The sequence below is a fragment of the Coregonus lavaretus genome (assembly GCF_964263955.1).
Source record: "Coregonus lavaretus genome assembly, chromosome: 12".
Classification (NCBI taxonomy): domain Eukaryota; kingdom Metazoa; phylum Chordata; class Actinopteri; order Salmoniformes; family Salmonidae; genus Coregonus; species Coregonus lavaretus.
This window is the reverse complement of record NC_139999.1, coordinates 15,026,750-15,049,549: the sequence shown is the minus strand read 5'-3', so window position 1 is coordinate 15,049,549 and position 22,800 is coordinate 15,026,750. Positions and strand designations below refer to the sequence as shown.

At 45.8% G+C, this 22,800-nt stretch overlaps 1 protein-coding gene across 1 annotated transcript in view; it reads right to left on the bottom strand.

Annotated features, from left to right (window-relative positions):
• The window catches only part of LOC311137818 (nucleoside diphosphate kinase-like), a gene marked incomplete at both ends in the record, with an annotated part of 37,229 nt that extends 17,706 nt beyond the window's left edge, over window positions 1–19,523 (bottom strand). Inside the window, one exon of the mRNA XM_084172416.1 lies at window positions 19,373–19,523. Within this exon, the coding sequence (XP_084028542.1) occupies window positions 19,373–19,523 (151 nt within the window). The remainder of the gene's footprint in view (window positions 1–19,372) is intronic.
• Window positions 19,524–22,800: the final 3,277 nt, after the last annotated feature.

The following is a 22,800-nucleotide window of genomic DNA, read 5'->3' as shown; positions in this document are numbered from 1 at the left end:
TTTTTTTTAATTATTGATGAATATTGAATTGAATGACCTCTGAAGGTACATTTAAAGGTATCCCAAACAATAAGGGGATTTGCTGAACCTATATTGTACTGGAAGAATTCAGTTATAAATTATTTTGTCTTAGTTAAAAATAAATTGTCCTCCAGTAAACTTTGATTAAATTTCCAATATCCCCGTCCACGTGGAAATTCTATAAGAGTTATGAGAAGGCCAATTAGATGATCCGATCGCATTCTGTCTCCTATTTAAACTTTTTAAACCTTTGTTGCAAGAGAGAAAGAGACAAGAAATGAGTCAAGACTAGCTTGATTAAGTCTACTCCATGTACAGTGGGGAGAACAAGTATTTGATACACTGCCGATTATGCAGGTTTTCCTACTTACAAAGCATGTAGAGGAAAATCACATTATATGATTTTTAAGTAATTAATTTGCATTTTATTGCATGACATGAGTATTTGATACATCAGAAAAGCAGAACTTAATATTTGGTACAGAAACCTTTGTTTGCAATTACAGAGATCATACATTTCCTGTAGGTCTTGACCAGGTTTGCACACACTGCAGCATGGATTTTGGCCCACTCCTCCATACAGACCTTCTCCAGATCCTTCAGGTTTCGGGGCTGTCGCTGGGCAATACAGACTTTCAGCTCCCTCCAAAGATTTTATATTGGGTTCAGGCCTGGAAACTGGCTAGGTCACCCCAGGACCTTGAGATGCTTCATACGGAGCCACTCCTTAGTTGCCCTGGTTGTGTGTTTCGGGTCGTTGTCATGCTGGAAGACCCAGCCATGACCCATCTTCAATGCTCTTACTGAGGGAAGGAGGTTGTTGGCCAAGATCTCGCGATACATGGTCCCATCCATCCTCCCCTCAATACGGTGCAGTCGTCCTGTCCACTTTGCAGAAAAGCATCCCCAAAGAATTATGTTTCCACCTCCATGCTTCACGGTTGGGATGGTGTTCTTGGGGTTGTACTCATCCTTCTTCTTCCTCCAAACACGGCGAGTGGAGTTTAGACCAAAAAGCTCTATTTTTGTCTCATCAGACCACATGACCTTCTCCCATTCCTCCTCTGGATCATCCAGATGGTCATTGGCAAACTTCAGACGGGCCTGGACATGCGCTGGCTTGAGCAGGGGGACCTTGTGTGCGCTGCAGGATTTTAATCCATGACGGCGTAGTGTGTTACTAATGGTTTTCTTTGAGACTGTGGTCCCAGCTCTCTTCAGGTCATTGACCAGGACCTGCCGTGTAGTTCTGGGCTGATCCCTCACCTTCCTCATGATCATTGATGCCCCACAAGGTGAGATCTTGAATGGAGCCCCAGACCGAGGGTGATTGACCGTCATCTTGAACTTCTTCCATTTTCTAATAATTGCGCCAACAGTTGTTGCCTTCTCACCAAGCTGCTTGCCTATTGTCCTGTAGCCCATCCCAGCCTTGTGCAGGTCTACAATTTTATCCCTGATGTCCTTACACAGCTCTCTGGTCTTGGCCATTGTGGAGAGGTTGGAGTCTGTTTGATTGAGTGTGTGGACAGGTGTCTTTTATATAGGTAACGAGTTCAAACAGGTGCAGTTAATACAGGTAATGAGTGGAGAACAGGAGGGCTTCTTAAAGAAAAACTAACAGGTCTGTGAGAGCCGGAATTCTTACTGGTTGGTAGGTGATCGAAAACTTATGTCATGCAATAAAATGCAAATGAATTACTTAAAAATCATACAATGTGATTTTCTGGATTTTTGTTTTAGATTCCGTCTCTCACAGTTGAAGTGTACCTATGATAAAAATTACAAGTAGGAAAACCTGCAAAATCGGCAGTGTATCAAATACTTGTTCTCCCCACTGTATATCTCACTAGGTCAGGGTTTTTTAGTCTTCAAATATCCACAATTTCTAATGTGTCCATAATATTTGTGATTTCCTTAAGGGCACGTTGATGATAGTTTGTAGAGTGATTCCCTTTACGGTCCATTTGTCACGGGGTGCTGAAGGTGGGTGTGGTGCAGGAATCAAGCGCAGGACGCAGAAGCTAAGTCCAAAAGACTTTAGTGAATTATTCACGTAGTAAACGAGCACAATAAGCCCGGAGGCGAAATAAAGGCGCACACAGGCGTCAAACAAAAGGCGCACTAACATGTGCGAAAACCTCTCCAAACAACGGAGGGAAGTACGTAGCTCAGAACACCAAAACAGAAGAGCAATCACACACAACACCAAACACCCACAACGAGAACTAAATAGGACACTAACGAGGACTAACTAGACACAGGTGTACAACATCAAGACAAAACCAAACGAACATGAAACATAGATCGGTGGCGGCTAGTACTCCGGGGACGACGACCGCCGAAACCTGCCCGAACAAGGAGGAGGAGCAGCCTCGGCCGAAACCGTGACAGTACCCCCCCCTTGACGCGCGGCTCCAGCCGTGCGCCGACCCCGGCCTCGGGGACGACCAGGAGGACGCGGAGCAGGGCGCGCGGGATGGTCCCGGTGGAACTCCGACAGGAGAGATGGGTCTAGGATGTCCCTCCGCGGCACCCAGCACCGCTCCTCCGGGCCGTACCCCTCCCACTCCACGAGATACTGGAGACCCCCCATCCGGCGTCTTGAGTCCAAGATGGACCGAACGGTGTACGCCGGAGCCCCCTCGATGTCCAGTGGGGGCGGAGGAGTCTCTCCTATCTCACCTTCCTGGAGTGGACCAGCTACCACCGGCCTGAGAAGAGACACATGGAACGAGGGGTTAATATTCTTATATTCAACAGGCAGATGTAACCTATAACACACCTCGCTCAATCTTCTCAGGACTTTAAAAGGCCCCACAAACCGCCGACCCAGCATCCGGCAGGGCAGGCGGAGGGGTAGGTTTCTGGTAGAGAGCCAGACTCGATCTCCGGGTGCGTACACCGGCCCCTCACTGCGGTGGAGATCGGCGCTCGCCTTGTGACGACGGATGGCCCGCTGCAGGTGGACGTGTGCAGCGTTCCACTTCTCCTCCGAGCGCCTCATCCAATCATCCACCGCAGGGGCCTCGATCTGGCTCTGCTGCCAAGGTGCCAGAACCGGCTGGTAACCTAACACACATTGGAAGGGGGTTAGGTTGGTAGAGGAGTGGCGGAGAGAGTTCTGGGCCATCTCGGCCCAGGGAATGTACCAAGCCCACTCCTCAGGCCGGTCCTGGCAATACGACCTCAGAAACCTACCCACATCCTGGTTGACTCGTTCTACTTGCCCGTTACTCTCCGGGTGGTACCCTGAGGTAAGGCTCACCGAGACCCCCAAACGCTCCATGAACGCTCTCCATACTCGGGAGGTAAACTGGGGGCCTCGATCAGACACTATATCCTCGGGTACCCCGTAATGCCGGAAGACGTGGGTAAATAGGGCCTCTGCGGTTTGTAGGGCAGTAGGAAGACCCGACATAGGGAGAAGACGACAAGCCTTAGAGAACCGGTCCACAACGACCAGGATGGTGGTATTCCCCTGAGAGAGGGGAAGGTCTGTCACAAAATCCACCGAGAGATGGGACCATGGTCGTTGTGGAACGGGCAGGGGTTGTAACTTACCCCTGGGCAGGTGTCTGGGTGCCTTACACTGGGCGCACACCGCGCAGGAGGAGACATAAACCCTCACATCCCTGGCTAACGTGGGCCACCAGTATTTAGTGCTAAGACAATGCACTGTCCGGCCAATACCCGGATGTCCAGAGGAGGGTGACGTGTGAGCCCAGTAAATGAGTCGATCCCGAATCTCGAGCGGAACGTACTTCCGACCCTCAGGACACTGTGGAGGGCTGGGGTCGGTACGCAACGCTCGCTCGATTTCTGCATCGACCTCCCACACCACCAGTGCCACAAGACAAGACTCCGGTAGTATGGGAGTAGGCTCAACGGACCTCTCCTCCGTGTCATACCGCCGGGACAGCGCATCTGCCTTACCATTCTGGGACCCAGGGATGTACGTGATTTTAAATACGAACCTGGTGAGAAACATACTCCATCGAGCCTGGCGAGGGTTCAGTCTCCTCGCTGCCCGGATGTACTCCAGGTTCCGATGGTCAGTCAAAATGAGGAAAGTGTGTTGAGCCCCCTCAAGCCAATGCCTCCACACCTTAAGGGCCTGAACTACAGCTAACAGCTCCCTGTCCCTGACGTCATAATTACGCTCCGCCGGGCTGAGCTTTTTAGAGTAAAAAGCACAGGTGCGGAGTTTAGGTGGCGTGCCGGACCGTTGAGAGAGAACGGCCCCTATACCGGCCTCAGACGCGTCCACCTCGACCTGAAAGGGTAATGCGGGGTCCGGATGCGCCAGCACCGGAGCCGACGTAAACAGGTCCTTCAGTCTCCTAAAGGCCCTGTCCGCATCAGCTGACCACTGCAGGCGCACCGGACCCCCTTTCAGAAGGGACGTGATGGGAGCTGCCACCTGTCCAAAACCCCGGATAAACCTCCGGTAGTAATTCGCAAAGCCCAAGAACTGCTGCACCTCTGACAGTGGTTGGGGTTTGCCAATTACGCACAGCGGACACACGATCCACCTCCATTCTCAACCCTGACGCGGACAACCGATAACCCAAAAAGGAGACCGACTCCTGGAAAAACAGACATTTCTCTGCCTTGACATATAGGTCGTGCTCCAACAGCCTCCTCAATACACGACGCACCAGGGCTATATGCTCGGCTCTCGGGTAGACGAGTACACTAGAATGTCATCAATGTACACGACCACCCCTTGCCCCTGCATATCCCGGAAAATGTCATCTACGAAGGATTGGAAGACTGATGGAGCATTCATCAACCCATATGGCATGACGAGATACTCGAAATGACCTGACATGGTACTAAACGCTGTTTTCCATTCGTCGCCCTCCCTAATGCGCACCAAGTTATACGCGCTCCTGAGATCCAGTTTTGTGAAAAACCGCACTCCATGCAATGACTCCGTCATGGTCGCAATCAGAGGGAGTGGATAACTGTATTTCACAGTAATCTGATTGAGACCACGGTAATCGATGCACGGGCGCAACCCTCCATCTTTTTTCTTCACAAAAAAGAAGCTCGAGGAGGCGGGAGAAGTGGAGGGCCGTATGTATCCCTGTCTCAAAGATTCGGCTATGTAAGTTTCCATAGCTTTTCTCTCCTCTTGAGACAAAGGATACACGTGGCTCCGTGGGAGCGCTGCTCCTGCCTGGAGATCAATCGCACAATCCCCCTGTCTATGAGGAGGCAACTGCGTCGCCCTAGCTTTACTAAACACGAGAGCTAAATCCCCATATTTAGGCGGAATGTGCAGTGCGGGCACTTGGTTTGGACTTTCCACCGAAGTCGCCCCTACGGAAACACCCAGACATCGCCCCTCACACTGAGCAGACCACCCATCGAGAGCCCTCTGTTGCCACGAAATAGCAGGGTTATGGGTGCTTAACCAGGGAATTCCCAGCACCACCGGGTATGCAGGAGAGTCGATCAGATACAACTGTATAGTCTCTTCATGACCCCCCTGCGCACACATCCTAAGTGGCGCTGTGACTTCCCTAATCAACCCCGACCCCAACGGGCGGCTATCTAAAGCATGAACGGGAAAAGGTTTGTCAACAGGTAGGAGAGGGATCCCTAAATCTAAACAAAACTTCCGATCAACAAAATTCCCAGCTGCGCCTGAATCTACTAGCGCCTTATGCTGGGAATGAGGTGCAACCTGTGGAAAACAAACAGGTATACAGAAGTGCGCAACAGAGAGCTCTGGGTAAGTGGGGCGTCTACTCACCTGGGAGGGATCCCCAGTGCGTGGCCTGTTGTCTCCTCCCTCGGGGAACCCTCCCCAGCACCTGGCCGCAGTGTGCCCTCCACGACCACACTTGGTGCAGGGGACAGGCCCCCTCAGGCTCCTCCTCCTCCTTTCTCTAGCGCCAGCACCCCCGAGCTCCATAGGGCTCGGCTCGGAGGTGCCGGAGGGTGGAATGGACGGACCCCACTCGGGACGTCCACGGGTGGCCAGCAGGGTGTCCAGACGGATGGACATATCGACCAACTGGTCGAAGGTGAAATTGGTATCCCTGCAGGCCAACTCACGTTGAACGTCCTCCCGTAGGCTACATCGAAAATGGTCGATGAGGGCCCGTTCATTCCACCCTGCGTCTGCCGCTAGAGTCCGGAACTCCAGCGCGAACGCCTGTGCACTCCTCCTCCCCTGTCTCAGGTGGACTAGACGCTCCCCCACCGCTTTGCCCTCAGGTGGATGGTCTAACACGGCCTTGAATCGACGGGAGAACTCGGCGTAGGAGATGGTGGTGGCGTCCATCCTCCTCCACTCGGCGTTGGCCCATTCCAACGCCTTGCCCGTGAGACAGGAGATGAGGGCGGAAACGCTCTCGTGTCCCGAGGGCACCAGGTGTACAGTGGCCAGGTAGAGCTCCACCTGCAGGAGGAACCCCTGACACCCGGCAGCTGTTCCGTCATACGCCCTCGGGAGCGAGAGCTGAATCCCACTGGGTTCCGGACCTGGGACTGGTGGACCGGCCGATGGGGGTGGCAGGGTAGGTGGAGGTGTGGGTACCCCTCTGGACTCCCATCGGTGCAGGGTGTTGATGACGTCCTGTAGAGCGGTCCCCAGTTGTCGTATCTGGTCATCCTGGCGGCGGACATGCTCCTCCAACGACTCAGGCGTGATTGTTGCTCCTGCTGATTCCATTATTAAAAGGTGTGTGATTCTGTCACGGGTGCTGAAGGTGGGTGTGGTGCAGGAATCAAGCGCAGGACGCAGAAGCTAAGTCCAAAAGACTTTAGTGAATTATTCACGTAGTAAACGAGCACAATAAGCCCGGAGGCGAAATAAAGGCGCACACAGGCGTCAAACAAAAGGCGCACTAACATGTGCGAAAACCTCTCCAAACAACGGAGGGAAGTATGTAGCTCAGAACACCAAAACAGAAGAGCAATCACACACAACACCAAACACACACAACGAGAACTAAATAGGACACTAACGAGGACTAACTAGACACAGGTGTACAACATCACGACAAAATCAAACGAACATGAAACATAGATCGTGGCAGCTAGTACTCCGGGGACGACGACCGCCGAAACCTGCCCGAACAAGGAGGAGGAGCAGCCTCGGCCGAAACCGTGACACCATTGAGGTACTTACCACTGTGTTATAGTCTCCCACCATAACGATTTGATCATTTGTTGCCTGTAAGTTCAATAAATTGGTATAAATATTTTCGAAGAAGTATGGATCATCCTGATTTGGACCATGAGCCAAATCTGTTTTTCATCCACTTTCATATTCAAAAAGATCCACCTTCCTTGCGAATCATTCCTGACTATTTGCACATTCATATCGAAATTTGTGTTAATTAATATCATCACACCTTGATGAAAATTATTTCACCATCCCATTCCTTTTTCCATGCAACTCCATCTAAGGATGTAGAGTGAGTTTCCTGTAAACAGTATATGTTATATTCCTTTTCTTTTTTGCCACGTAAAGACTGATCTTCTTTTTTATAATCTGCTAAACCGTTACAATTATAACTGGCTATACTTATTTCAACCCTTACCATAACTAGATACTATTCTCAGTCTAAATTGACCATAATTAGTGCTTGTAAAGTTACTACCATAAGAGGTACTATGATGGTCAAAATTTAAGATTTCAAATGTCTGATATTCAGAATTCAGGTTCTAGCAATATTTGTTTTATTCCCTTGCCTGTTTGCCTGTGAGCCAATACTACAGATGTTAGAACATTTAGTCAAGATATTATGTGTGTAGTAAATCTGAGTAGGGTGATGTGTATGATATTGGATGTCATTTAGTGAGAAGTCCAATCTCCAATGCCAAGAGTATGCAAAGCTGTCATCAAGGCAAAGGGTGGCTATTTGAAGAATCTCAAATATAAAATATATTTTGATTTGTTTAACACTTTTTTGGTTACTACTTGATTCCATATGTGTTATTTCATAGTTTTGGTGTCTTCACTATTATTCTACAATGTAAAAAATAGTAAAAATAAAGAAAAACCCTTGAATGAGTAGGTGGGTCCAAACTTTTGACTGGTAGTGTATATAGCGTATGATAAACAGAGTAGCAGCAGCATATATGATGATTGTGATTGAGTGAGTATGTGTGGATTACTAGCTGTGTGTGTGTGTGTGTGTGTGTGTGTGTGTGTGTGTGTGTGTATAGTCAGTAGGAATGTGTGTGCATGTTATGTGTGTTAGCAAAAGAATGGTGTGCGAGTGTGTTGGAGTGTCCGTGTCAGTGAGTGTGTGTGCATATGGACTGTGCAAAAATACAAATAAAATAGAAGGGTCAATGCAGATAGTCTGTGTAGCCATTTCATTTGCTATTTAGCAGTCTTGTGGCTTGGGGATAGAAGCTGTTCAGGAGACTGTTGGTGTCAGACTTGATGCTCCGGTACCGCTTTCCGTGCGGAAGCAGGGAGAACAGTCTATATGACTTGGGTGGCTGGAGACTAACAATTTTCCAGACCTTCTTTTCACACCACCTGATATAGAGGTCCTGGTGGCAGGGAGCTCGGCACAAGTGATGTACTGGGCTGTACGCACCACCCTCTGTAGCGCCATGCGATCGAGGGCGGTGCAGTTGCCATACCAATGAACTACAATCCCAATGCTCTGTTTAACATTCTTATTAATCCTCGCTAGCAATACGGTTTTGGAAACCTTTCGGAACTTAACTTTCATATAAGCGAGAATCTTTCAAATACAAAATATACACTTAGGCTACTGTGCTCAGTTTAGCAAAGTTGCACCCGCCACCTAGGCTACGACATATTCTCTCACCTTGCGCTGGCATTTCCATAGGGCAATTCCACGATAACAGAGTGACACTGAAACTTAGATGTTTCACTTTTTTTTTTAATCCGAACAGTGCAGATGCAAAGTGTGTGGACCCCCGGTAGCCCACGTCAGGATCAGAATTAGAGAAACACAAGTGAGTAGAACAGTGTAGGTGCGGCGGCCTCACCCTTTCCTCTCGGTCCCCTTGGCCCCCCACACACATTAACCCTAACCTCTCACTTGGCCCCTCACTGGTGGGGAAATAAGACTAGGAGAGGGGGGAGCGGGACAGACACAGATAGACAGCCATTCCTCAGGAAAGAGGCCCTGATATGTGAGGAGCCTGGAGAACGAGAAGAGGAAGAGGGAGAGGGAGAGGGAGAGGAGGGCAACCAGCAAAAACAACTACTGGAGCTGGAGCTCAGACCTACAACAGCCTGGGGAAACAGAGAGAGGGTGAGAGACATTCAGAGAGAGAGAAATAGAGATGGGAGTATGAAAGAAGGAGAGATCCAAAATGAGGAGAGGAGGGGGATTAAAACAGAGATAGCGAGAGAGAGAGCCCCCCACCCTCTTCAACATATATATCAAGGAATTGGCGAGGGCACTAGAACAGTCTGCAGCACCCGGCCTCACCCTACTAGAATCTGAAGTCAAATGTCTGTTTGCTGATGATCTGGTGCTTCTGGAGGAGGAGGGCCTACAGCAGCACCTAGATATTCTGCACAGATTCTGTCAGACCTGGGCACTGACAGTAAATCTCAGTAAGACAAAAATAATGGTGTTCCAAAAAATGTCCAGTTGCCAGGACCGCAAATACAAATTCCATCTAGACACCGTTGCCCTAGAGCACACAAAAAACTATACATACCTCGGCCTAAACATCAGCGCCACAGGTAACTTCCACAAAGCTGTGAACGATCTGAGAGACAAGGCAAGAAAGACCTTCTATGCCATCAAAAGGAACATAAAATTCGACATACCAATTAGGATCTGGCTAAAAATACTTGAATCAGTTATAGAACCCATTGCCCTTTATGGTTGTGAGGTCTGGGGTCCGCTCACCAACCAAGAATTCACAAAATGGGACAAACACCAAATTGAGACTCCGCATGCAGAATTCTCCAAACATTTCCTCAGTGTACAACGAAAAACACAAAATAATGCATGCAGAGCAGAATTAGGCCGATACCCGCTAATTATAAAATCCAGAAAAGAGCTGTTAAATTCTATAACCACTTAAAAGGAAGCGATTCCCAAACCTTCCATAACAAAACCATCACCTACAGAGAGATGAACTTGGAGAAGAGTCCCATAAGTAAGCTGGTCCTGTGGCTCTGTTCACAAACACAAACAGACCCCACAGAGCCCCAGGACAACAACAACAACAACACAATTAGACCCAACCAAATCATGAGAAAACAAAAAGAGAATTACTTGACACATTGGAAAGAATTAACAACAAAACAGAGCAAACTAGAATGCTATTTGGCCCTAAACAGAGAGTACACAGTAGCAGAATACCTGACCACTGTGACCGACCCAAACTTAAGGAAAGCTTTGACTATGTACAGACTCAGTGAGCATAGCCTTGCTATTGAGAAAGGCCGCCGTAGGCAGACCTGGCTCTCAAGAGAAAACAGGCTATGTGCACACTGCCCACAAAATGAGGTGGAACCTGAGCTGCACTTCCTAACCTGCCAAATGTATGACCATATTAGAGACACATATTTCCCTCAGATTACAGAGATCCACAAAGAATTCGAAAACAAACCCAATTTTAATAAACTCCCTTATCTACTGGGTGAAAAAGCACAGTGTGCCATCTCAGCAGCAAGATTTGTGACCTGTTGCCACAAGAAATGGGAAACCAGTGAAGAACAAACACCAAAGAAAGAGAAAGAGTAAGTGTGGGTTGAGAGAGGGCATAGAGCAACAGGCAGTCTGCAGGCCAAACCTGTCCCGCCAGTGACTATTTTTGGGGGGGATTTTAGTTTTTGGTCAAAAGAGACTCTAAAATCATCAGGAATTCAGCCCCCCAAAACATTGTTTTGGAAATCTGTTCCAAAATATTCCCACAAATAGTTAAAAGAGATATGTGATCGTGTCTTAACGTAATCAAGGTATGAAATTAGTGTATTTGAGGGCCTCCCGAGTGGCGCAGTGGTCTAAGGCACTGCATCGCAGTGCTTGAGGCGTCACTACAGACCCGGCTTCGATCCCAGGCTGTGTCACAGCCGGCTGTGACCGGGAGACCCATGAGGCGGCGCACAATTGGCCCAGCGTCGTCCTGGTTAGGGGAGGGTTTGGCCGGCCGGGATTTCCTTGTCCCATCGCGCTCTAGGGACTTGTGGCTGGCCGGTCACCTGCAAGCTAACTTCAGTCATCAGCTGGACAGTGTTTCCTGCGGCTGGCTTTCGGGTTAAGCGAGCAGTGTGTCAAGAAGCAGTGCGGCTTGGAAGGGTCGTGTATCGGAGAACACATCGACCTTCGCCTCTCCCGAGTACGTAGGGGTGTTGCAGAAATGGGACAAGACTGTAACTACCAAAAAAGGGGTAAAAAAACAAACAATTGTATTTGAAAATACATATATCTTTTTGGGCTTAGTTGTGGTCAATTTGCAGTGTACATATTATTAATAATTATTTTGCGGGCCCCCGACCATTTGCTCTGACAAAAAAACGGTGCCCGGCCGAATCTACAGTGAGGGAAAAAAGTATTTGATCCCTTGCTGATTTTGTACGTTTGCCCACTGACAAAGAAATGATCAGTCTATAATTTTAATGATAGGTTTATTTGAACAGTGAGAGACAGAATAACAACAAAAAAATTCAGAAAAACGCATGTCAAAAATGTTATCAATTGATTTGCATTTTAATGAGGGAAATAAGTATTTGACCCCTCTGCAAGACATGACTTAGTACTTGGTGGCAAAACCCATTGTCATTGTCATGCTGGAATACCCATCCACAACCCATTTTCAATGCCCTGGCTGAGGGAAGGAGGTTCTCACCCAAGATTTGACGGTACATGGCCCCGTCCATCGTCCCTTTGATGTGGTGAAGTTGTCCTGTACCCTTAGCAAATCACCCCCAAAGCATAATGTTTCCACCTCCATGTTTGACGGTGGGGATGGTGTTCTTGGGGTCATAGGCAGCATTCCTCCTCCTCCAAACACGGCGAGTTGAGTTGATGCCAAAGAGCTCGATTTTGGTCTCATCTGACCACAACACTTTCACCCAGTTCTCCTCTGAATCATTCAGATGTTCATTGGCAAACTTCAGACGGGCCTGTATATGTGCTTTCTTGAGCAGGGGGACCTTGCGGGCACTGCAGGATTTCAGTCCTTCACGGCGTAGTGTGTTACCAATTGTTTTGTTGGTGACTATGGTCCCAGCTGCCTTGAGATCATTGACAAGATCCTCCCGTGTAGTTCTGGGCTGATTCCTCACCATTCTCGTGATCATTGCAACTCCACGAGGTGAGAGTGCATGGAGCCCCAGGCCGAGGGAGATTGACAGTTATTTTGTGTTTCTTCCATTTGCGAATAATCACACCAACTGTTGTCACCTTCTCACCAAGCTGCTTGGCGATGGTCTTGTAGCCCATTCCAGCCTTGTGTAGGTCTACAATCTTGTCCCTGATATCCTTGGAGAGCTCTTTGGTCTTGGCCATGGTGGAGTTTGGAATCTGATTGATTGATTTCTTCTGTGGACAGGTGTCTTTTATACAGGTAACAAGCTGAGATTAGGAGCACTCCCTTTAAGAGTGTGCTCCTAATCGCAGCTGGTTACCTGTATAAAAGACACCTGGGAGCCAGAAATCTTTCTGATTGAGAGGGGGTCAAATACTTATTTCCCTCATTAAAATGCAAATCAATTTATAACATTTTTGACATGCGTTCTTCTGGATTTTTTTGTTGTTATTCTGTCTCTCACTGTTCAAATAAACCTACCATTAAAATTATAGACTGATCATTTCTTTGTCAGTGGGCAAACGTACAAAATCAGCAGGGGATCAAATACTTTTTCCCTCACTGTAGTTGCCTACCCCTGGTAAAGAGAGGGTGCTGTGCAGCATTGAATTGTGTGATGAGCTGGTGAATTATTGATGGTGCCTCAGCGCTGAAGGGCGAGAGAAGAGCACATCACTTTCAGACAGGGACAGTCACCACTCCATCACTCTCACGCACACACAGAAAAGTGTTGTTCTAAAGGTCAGCACTCATGTTTGTTGTTCTGGCCCATCTTTAAGAATTATGTTTATCAGAGACTACAAAGAGCTGCTCCCCCCCCCCCCCCTCCTATATCTACCTTTCTCTAATCCACACAGGAAGCCTGTTTGATCTGCCAGAGTCCTGCTGCTAAAGCTGCTACGGAAAGAGAGAAATACACCCCCCTCTCTTTCTCCCTTTCTACCTCCATCTCTCCCTTGATCACAAAGAGACGATTTGGTTCTCTATCATCTCGATATAAAAGGCAACAACAAGAAACATCTTTAAAAGTCAATCGTTAAATCAAAAGCAAGCCTATCAAAACGTATGTAGTGTGTGCAGTAATAAATTAGTTAGGCCTGATTATTAGGAGTAATGATGGTGTTTTGAGACTGCTGAAGTCAGAGCCCAGTGGGATCTATAAGCCCTCTCATAATGCAGAGAATAAGAATGCAGTCATCTGCAGGGCTGGACACAACACAATGAGGAAGTTACTGCAGGGGGTCTGACTCACAGCGCAGGACACATTAACCTTCACCCGCCAAGGACTACTTTTAAAATGTTCCACATCAAATTTGACAAAAACACATTTACATGAAGAACAGTGCAGATGCACAGTTTGGTAACAGAATGACAGCACAAATCGGCATTCTGTAACCAAACTTTGCATCTGCACTGTTCAAGTAAATGTGTTTTTGTAAAAATGTTCAGTGGAAATCGTTAAAAGTAGCCTAGTCCTTGTGCATAGAGTTGTATGGTTTGTTAAACTTTGCAATCATTGGTTTTGTTTGACACAATTTAAAGTGAAAAATCTGAGTCTCAGTGTCACTCTTGTTAGCCGATTTATGCTTGATCCGGCAATGCGGTCCGGAGGCTCCGTACAGAGCGTGTGACGCAATTGTGGATCCTCCGGAGGCTTGCGTAGGCCAAATCCAGCTACGTACGCCGATGCCATGTGCCTCATAAATGTTGTAACAATGCGGATGGCTTCGCATAGCTCCGCATTGACATGATTGGTTGACGGTAGGTGGGGCGGTACATCCTGTATAAACACAAACTCACTTCCTTGACAACTTCCTTGACAACAAACATGGAGAACTTTGACGAAAGGCTATCATAACAAATTCACAAATATTATGATACCTCCTGTAGGGATTTCAATGACATGAAAATGTGTTTTAACTCCTGGAAATAGATCGGGTAGGTAATGGGGATAGATCTGGTAAAGAGGTCAATGCAGACCATGGGGGATAGAAGGATGCTGGATTGGTGCACATTCAACAAATCTGATCTAACAAAGTGGATATTTGTCAAATCCGTCATTATTGATGTATTGTAACAGGCCCAAAAAGATTTGGGATGGAGATGCAGGTGGGAAAATGGTGCAGCACCGGGAAACGTACTCCAACATATCAGAAGAGGTAAGGTATTTTGTTTAACCAGTTACTCGTAATTAGCTATATGGCTATAGAGATTAGCCCTCAATCACTACGAGTGGTGCGGTGCAGAACAATTTATTGGATGTGTATAACCGCTCCCCGAAGCGCAAGAAGTATGAATGCTCTGACTTCTCCGGAGGCTGCATCATTGTAAATGCTGTACGGCCACTGCAGATTTCGGATTGACCATAAAAATCAGCTTTTACAGTGGAATTGCCCCATTCCATTCCACATTTCCAGATGGATCGCATGTGTTTCTTAAAATACAGGCGGGTGCAAATTTCCTAAACTGCGTACGCACAGTAGTCTCAGGGGTTAACGAAAAAAATACATCCCATGACTGAAACTTAAGTCGATCCCAGATCTATTGTCTGGGGCCAAGTTAACCTCCCCTTTCATGTCAGCAAGTCATGACCATCCTGCATTTAGGGAAAGAAGATCATTTTGTACTGCTAGTTTGACCAATTCCAGTCCCCTTCTACTACAAAATGTATGAAAATATATTATGCTGACACCATCTAAAATATAATTTCCACCTCCAGAAATGGGCCGAATAACATATTGGTAAAAAATTGTTACAATTATTTTAACATGTTGGACCATGCATGGTCTATATTATCAGATGTGCTATTAGCAATAAGCATTATCACATGTAGCCTAACTGATGCAGCATAGTGCCTATAAAATGTACATATGATGAAGCATGGGGTTTGTCCATCTGCATTTACCCCATTGGACAAAACATCCTGATTGTTATTATTAATAATTGTTATTATTTTATTATAAATATGAATATAGAACTAATTATTCATTATTATTCACTCAAAAAATTAGATTTTTAGGTTTATATTACAAAGTATGTCATTGCCAGTTTAAGACGCCATTGTCCCTTTAAGAGCTCTGTCGCACAACTGCTCCTAAACCATACTTTAAACTCTGGTTGTAAAACAATGCCACACGGGGTACAGGTCAGATTATTTTTTCGGTTCAATGGCTGCCGGTGTGGCCATGAGGTGGGGGTAAGATGGGTGGAAAGGAAAAAAAGGAGGAAAGTGGAACATAAGACACATGGAGCGGCCCAGTGTCATCCAGGGTAGGGGAGGGAATGGCCGGCAGGGATGTAGCTCAGTTGGTAGAGCATGGGGTTGTGGGTTCGATTCCCACGGGGGGTATGAAAAATTTAAAAAATTATGTATGCACTCACTAACTGTAAGTCGCTCTGGATAAGAGCGTCTGCTAAATGACTAAAATGTAAATGTAAATAAGTATATATGGAATGGGGGAATGCACAAGCCTTCTGGAAGATCTGATGAAGGACAAGATGGAGAGGAATAATAATTGAAAAGTGGAACATGTTTTGAGTGAATATGGAGTGGTGGATCAGGAAATTGAACATGACGAGAGTGAGGATGAATTAATTGCGGTGGCAGGTGTGGTGAAGACCGCCGAGTTTGAGCCTCATCCTGATGATGACAAAGATTATTCTGGCCCAGTGGGAGTGAGATTTTTGGAGAGAATGGATCCTTGCTTTCTGGTAAACCCATACATGGTGTCAGGTTGGGTGGAAACGAGGTTGGAGAATGTTGGGTTGGTGAAAGCGACTCAAAGTGGAATCGTGTAGATTATTTGCGTTTCTGCCGTCCAGAGGGAGCGTGCGCTCCACACCACGCAACTGGGGACAAGAAATATGACTTGCTTTCCTTTCCAGAGCAGGGTGCTGCTGAAAGGAGTGATAACTGGAGTGAAGTTAAGTGTTGAGGGTCAACTGAAGTTGAAGATTCCCGGTGTCTGTGACGCCCGCCGTTTGTTGCGACGTAGACCTGGTGGAGAGCGTGGTGAAACAGAGAAGACACTGTCTGTGCTCCTGAGTTTTGATGCAGAGTCTTTACCAGACAAAGTGAAGTCAGGATGTGTCGGTTAGCTTTTGTCCCGAACCCATTACAGTGTTTTAGGTGTCAAGCTTATGGTCATGTGGCAGCAGTGTGTAGGAGGGATATTCCTAGATGTGAGAAGTGTGCAGGAGGACATGAGACTAAGGAATGTGTAGTATCGGTGGAAAACGTTGTGTGTGTGTGTAAACTGTAGTGGTACCCATTGTGCTGGAGATCAGAGGTGTCCAGTGAGAGAAAGGCAGGTTGAGGTTGCCAGGATCAAATCAAATTTTATTTGCCACATCCGCCAATACAACAAGTGTAGACATTACAGTGAAATGCTTACTTACAAGCCCTTTTCCAACAATGCAGTTTAAGATTATTTATTTTTTTAAGCTAATAATTAAAGAGCAACAGTAAAATAAAATAACAGTAGGGAGGTTATATACAGGGGGTACCGGTACAGAGTCAATGTGCGGGGGCACCAGTTAGTCGAGGTAATTGAGGTAATATGTACATGTGGGTAGAGTTAAAGTGACTATGCATAAATAATAATAAACAGAGTAGCAGCAGCATAAAAGAGGGGGGGGGGGGGGGGGGGGGGCAATGCAAATAGTCCGGTTAGCCATGATTAGCTGATCAGGAGTCTTATGGCTTGGGGTAGAAGCTGTTAAGAAGCCTTTTGGACCTAGACTTGGCGCTCCGGTACCGCTTGCCGTGCGATAGCAGAGAGAACAGTCTATGACTAGGGTGGCAGGAGTCTTTGATAGTTTTTAGGGCCTTTCTCTGACACCGCCTGGTATAGAGGTCCTGGATGGCAGGAAGCTAGTGCAGAAGGTGTCTTATGCTGAGGCAGTGAAGAGAGCAACAGAAGAAGATGTGCCCCATGGTGGCGGTGGGGTTATGGTATGGGCAGGCATAAGCTACAGACAATGAACACAATTGCATTTTATCAATGGCAATTTGAATGCACAACTCCATGTCGCAAGGATCTGTACACACTTCCTGGAAGCGGAACATTTCCCAGTTCTTCCATGGCCTGCATACTCACCAGACATCACCCATTGAGCATGTTTGGGATGCTCTTGATCGACGTGTATGACAGCATGTTCCAGTTCCCGCCAATATCCAGCAACTTCGCACAGCCATTGAAGAGTGGGACAACATTCCACAGGCCACAATCAACAGCTTGATCAACTATATGCAAAGGAGATGTGTCGCGCTGCTTGAAGCAAATGGTGGTCACACCAGATACTGACTGGTTTTCTGATCCACACCCCTACCTTTATATTAAAGGTATCTGTGACCAACAGATGCATATCTGTATTCAATTTTACATTTAAGTAATTTAGCAGATGCTCTTATCCAGAGCGATTTATAGTAGTGAGTGCCTACATTTTCTTACTGTTTTACAGTCATGCGAAATCATTAGGCCCTAATCTATGGACTTCACATGACTGGGAATACAGATTTGCATGTTGGTCACAGATACCTTTAAAGAAAAAGGTATTTCAATTTCAATTGACTGATTTCCTTATATGAACTGTAACTCAGTCAAATCTTTGAAATTGTTGCATGTTTCTTGTTGTTGCATTTATATTGTAACGACCCGGTATTGTGTTCCGTGTTCGTGTTATTGTTCTCATGGGTGCTAGCAGGGGTTAAATATGCCAGGACAGACGGAAAGGTTGGGGGGTATGATGGGTCATCCCGCGGGGTTTTGAAATGAATAAATAGGGGCTACTGTCTCATCTCTCTCTCTTTGGTATCCTGATCTGCTCCTGAGTCTGCCACTTAACTTGACATTGTGTACGCTCGTAATTTAGCGGCGTGGTCTGTGGCCTGAACAATAGCCCAGTTTAGGAATAAACCTGTGTTCTGCCCTGCACACCTGGTGTCCGTCTCTTTTTCGTTTATGACCCAGCCCGGTTCATTACAATATTTTTGTTAAGTGTAAAACTAGGATCCCCCTCTTTTTTAACAAAGGCCATAACTGTATTCAAAAGTGTTTACCCGCGCTTGCATTAAGAGTTGTTGTGAATTGACTGCTTATACGAATACATTTTTCCCGCCTATGGCTCCCAACTTTCAATGCACCTCGAGAGGAATATTACTCTTGCATAGAACACACAACAAGCCGACTAAGTAAATAGGGTTGTCTGGTGTAGTTTTAATAACATTAAAATGGCAAAAATAGGAGCACTGGAAAGTTACATCCTGAGTGATGAAGTATAGGCTTTGAATGACTTTGCCAGCAGCTACACACTGCTGTTTGAGTTGAGCAACACGGTGGTGCGAGTTATAGACTATTTAATTCCAGCTTCATCTGAACATTGGAGTGTCAGCAACAATCATGCATGTCAGTTTAGTGCACACAGCGTAACAGACAAAATACAATTTGAGAATACATTTATTTGGGAATATATTTAGTTGAACAGACATGCTTCTGTCTCGCTTATATGAAAGTTCAATTCGAAATGTTTCCAAAACGGTATCGCATGCGAAGTGTATTTGCGTTTTGGACAGAGCATTTGGGCAGCGTTGGGACTTTCTCTCACACGGCTAAATGGGACGTCCAATGACTCAATTTAGCCAGCCAGCGTAATGCAATGTAATTGGAGTCATGAATAGGGGTAAACATAGCCTATATCAAAGATTATCTATATTGACAAGATAGTCAAGTGATCGCTCTAACAATGGAAATACATGTCCTCAAAGATGGAAGGCAGGCGTGAGGCATTGACCTCCATACAAAAATTCCTCTTCCGTTTTCGTGGACAGACTTTGTGCGGAGTAAGGCCTCTCGCTTTGCTTCTTCCTCTCTGAATATATGTTGTAGATTTTTAATTGCAACTAACTCCAAATATTGCGCCAGTGGAATGTGTGTCCACTTGACAACCTTTGCTGACAAAATCACTTCTCAGTGCAAGTTTAACAAAAACATTAATAGCCTACATGTACACTACAATAGTATGTTAGCCTAGAGTAGGCTACTTATATTGCTATAGTCAGGCTACTAACCTGATGTGGTACTGTATCCAGCGCGTCGATGCCCAAGCAGGAGGCAAAATGCAAACTCAGGGATATAACTTTTTATCGCTGGTAGAACTCCCCGACAGTACGGATTCTGCAGGATAAGGTTTTTCAGCGCACACCTTTGAAATTGAACCATTATTTCCACAAGCCAAAGTTATAGTCAACCTGTGAGATCCTTTAACATGTATCTAACTACCTGTAAGATAGTAACGTTAGTAGGATAGAATCAGTCTTCCTCAACAACGATCACTAGTCCCACCCCCGATAAAGCGGCCACATGGAGATCGTCCCTCAACCGGTTCCCACTAGATAACACAGCCACAAAGTTAAAATGGGCTATAATTAAATTAAGGTTAGGCATAAGGTTAACATTGTGTTTAAGGCTAGAGTTACATTTATTATTTCGATTTTAATAAGATAAATTGTAGAAATGTGCGAGGTTTATGACTTTGTGGCTGTGTTAACTTGTGACGACCCCCTCAACCTCGGTCGTCACTAGCTCCTATAGAGTAGGGAGGAGGAGGAGCATCAGTGGGTGCGCCGCGGACCCTCCGTGTCCGGAAATAATTTAGCCATTCATTGTAGCTACTGGTGCTCTGTAGATCAATTTTTCTCGAGCTTTCTCGTGTCAAATAACTCGTGACATTCCTGGATTACTCAATAGTAGTGCTTGCCAAGCAAGAGTCCCCACTTTAAATCTTCGACATACTTCTTATTAGTGTGGCTTGACCTCCATCCACTTTCATGGGATTTCCACAGCATTCTAAACGTCCCATTGTGACATCTTCACTCCCAACCTTCTATTATATCCACAGTAAACAAGGTAACTTTTAACACAAATCAGCTACTTTGACCACTTTCCCAACTTCAAATTCTTCAAAAAAAAATGGTGCACAACATTTTAGAGAATTAAGCTTTTTGTGCATGTGGAACATTTCTGGAATATTTTATTTCAGCTCATGAAACATGGGACCAACACTTTACATGTTGCGTTTATATTTTTGTTCAGTGTATACACATTTGCATAAATAAGCATAAAACAACCCACCAACAGTAACTCTTGAACCGTTCAAGCTACATACACCAAACCAACTTTCACATGTTCAGGCTATCCCAACTTCAAATTCTTAAAAACGTTTATCAACCCTATTCCTCAGCATTCTAAAGGTCCCATTGTGACATCATCACTCCCAAAATTCTACAGTATACAGTTGAAGTCAGAAGTTTACATACACTTAGGTTGGAGTCATTAAAACGAGTTTTTCAACCACTCCACAAATTTCTTGTTAACAAACTATAGTTTTGGCAAGTCGGTTAGGACATCTACTTTGTGCATGACACAAGTAATTTTCCAACAATTGTTTACAGACAGATTATTTCACTTATAATTCACTGTATCACAATTCCAGTGGGTCAGAAGTGTACAAACACTAACTTGACTGTGTCTTTAAACAGCTTGGAAAATTCCAGAAAATGATGTCATGGCTTTAGAAGCTTCTGATAGGCTAATTGACATCATTTGAGTCAATTGGAGGTGTACCTGTGGATGTATTTCAAGGCCTACCTTCAAACTCAGTGCCTCTTTGCTTGACATCATGGGAAAATCAAAAGACCTCAGAAAACAAATTGTAGACCTCCACAAGTCTGGTTCATCCTTGGGAGCAATTTCCAAACGCCTGAAGGTACCACGTTCATCTGTACAAACAATAGTACGCAAGTATAAACACCATGGGACCACGCAGCCGTCATACCGCTCAGGATGGAGACGCGTTCTGTCTCCTAGAGATGAATGTACTTTGGTTCGAAAAGTGCAAATCAATCCCAGAACAACAGCAAAGGACCTTGTGAAGATGCTGGAGGAAACAGGGACAAAATGATCGATATCCACAGTAAAACGAGTCCTATATCAACATAACCTGAAAGGCCGCTCAGCAAGGAAGAAGCCATTGCTCCAAAACCGCCTTAAAAAAGCCAGACTACGGTTTGCAACTGCACATGGGGACAAAGATCGTACTTTTTGGATAAATGTCCTCTGGTCTGATTAAACAAAAATAGAACTGTTTGGCCATAATGACCATCGTTATGTTTGGAGGAAAAAGGTGTACGCTTGTAAGCCAAAGAACACCATCCCAACCGTGTAGCACGGGGGTGGCAGCATCATGCTGTGGGGGGTGCTTTGCTGCAGGAGGGACTGGTGCACTTCACAAAATAGATGGCATCATGAGGAAGGAAAATTATGTGGATATATTGAAGCAACATCTCAAGACATCAGTCAGGAAGTTAAAGCTTGGTCGCAAATGGGTCTTCCAAATGGACAATGGCCCCAAGCATACTTCCAAAGTTGTGGCAAAATGGCTTAAGGACAACAAAGTCAATGTATTGGAGTGGCCATCACAAAGCCCTGACCTCAATCCTATAGAATATTTGTGGGCAGAACTGAAAAAGCGTGTGCGAGCAAGGAGGCCTACAAACCTGACTCAATTACACCAGCTCTGTCAAGAGGAATGGGCCAAAATTCACCCAACTTATTGTGGGAAGCTTGTGGAAGGCTACCCGAAACGTTTGACCCAAGTTAAACAATTTAAAGGCAATGCTACCAAATACTAATTGAGTGTATGTAAACTTCTGACCCACTGGGAATGTGATGAAAGAAATAAAAGCTGAAAGAAATAATTATCTCTACAATTATTCTGACATTTCACATTCTTAATAAAGTGGTGATCCTAACTGATCTAAGACAGGGGATCTTTACTAGGATTAAATGTCAGGAATTGTGAAAAACTGAGTTTAAATGTATTTGGCTAAGGTGTATGTAAACTTCCGACTTCAACTGTAGGTTGTTATCAATAAAAAGGAACTAGACACGGACACAAATGATCTTTTTAGTGTGTTAACACAATTGGTAGTTTGTTGTAACCAAGTATTGGTGCTAAACCGTGTGTTATTGGATGCTAGCATGCTAGTTAGCTATGGCGTCATAGGATACGGTGTCCTGGGTGGTTTTCACGGAAGAATACTGTACCAAGTTAGCTAGCTGAATAAACTAAGTTAGAGTCTATTCCTAGGAAACATTGAACCGCTGTAGTTTACAACGATTATCATTTCTAAAGTGGAAGTTGGGAGAGTTATGTTTGAGTGTTTAAGTGAAAGGTAAGTGAGGGAGGCCCTGCTCTCTCGCTTCCCCAGATGTTTAGTTAATTTTATTCCGATCTCTTTTGCATTATTGTAGCCTTTTCTGTAGCCTGTCAACTATGTGTCTGTCTATCCCTGTTCTCTCCTCTCTGCACAGGCCATACAAACGCTTCACACCGCGTGGCTGCTGCCACTCTAATCTGGTGGTCCCTGCGCGCACGACCCACGTGGAGTTCCAGGTCTCCGGCAGCCTCTGGAACTGCCGTTCTGCGGCCAACAAG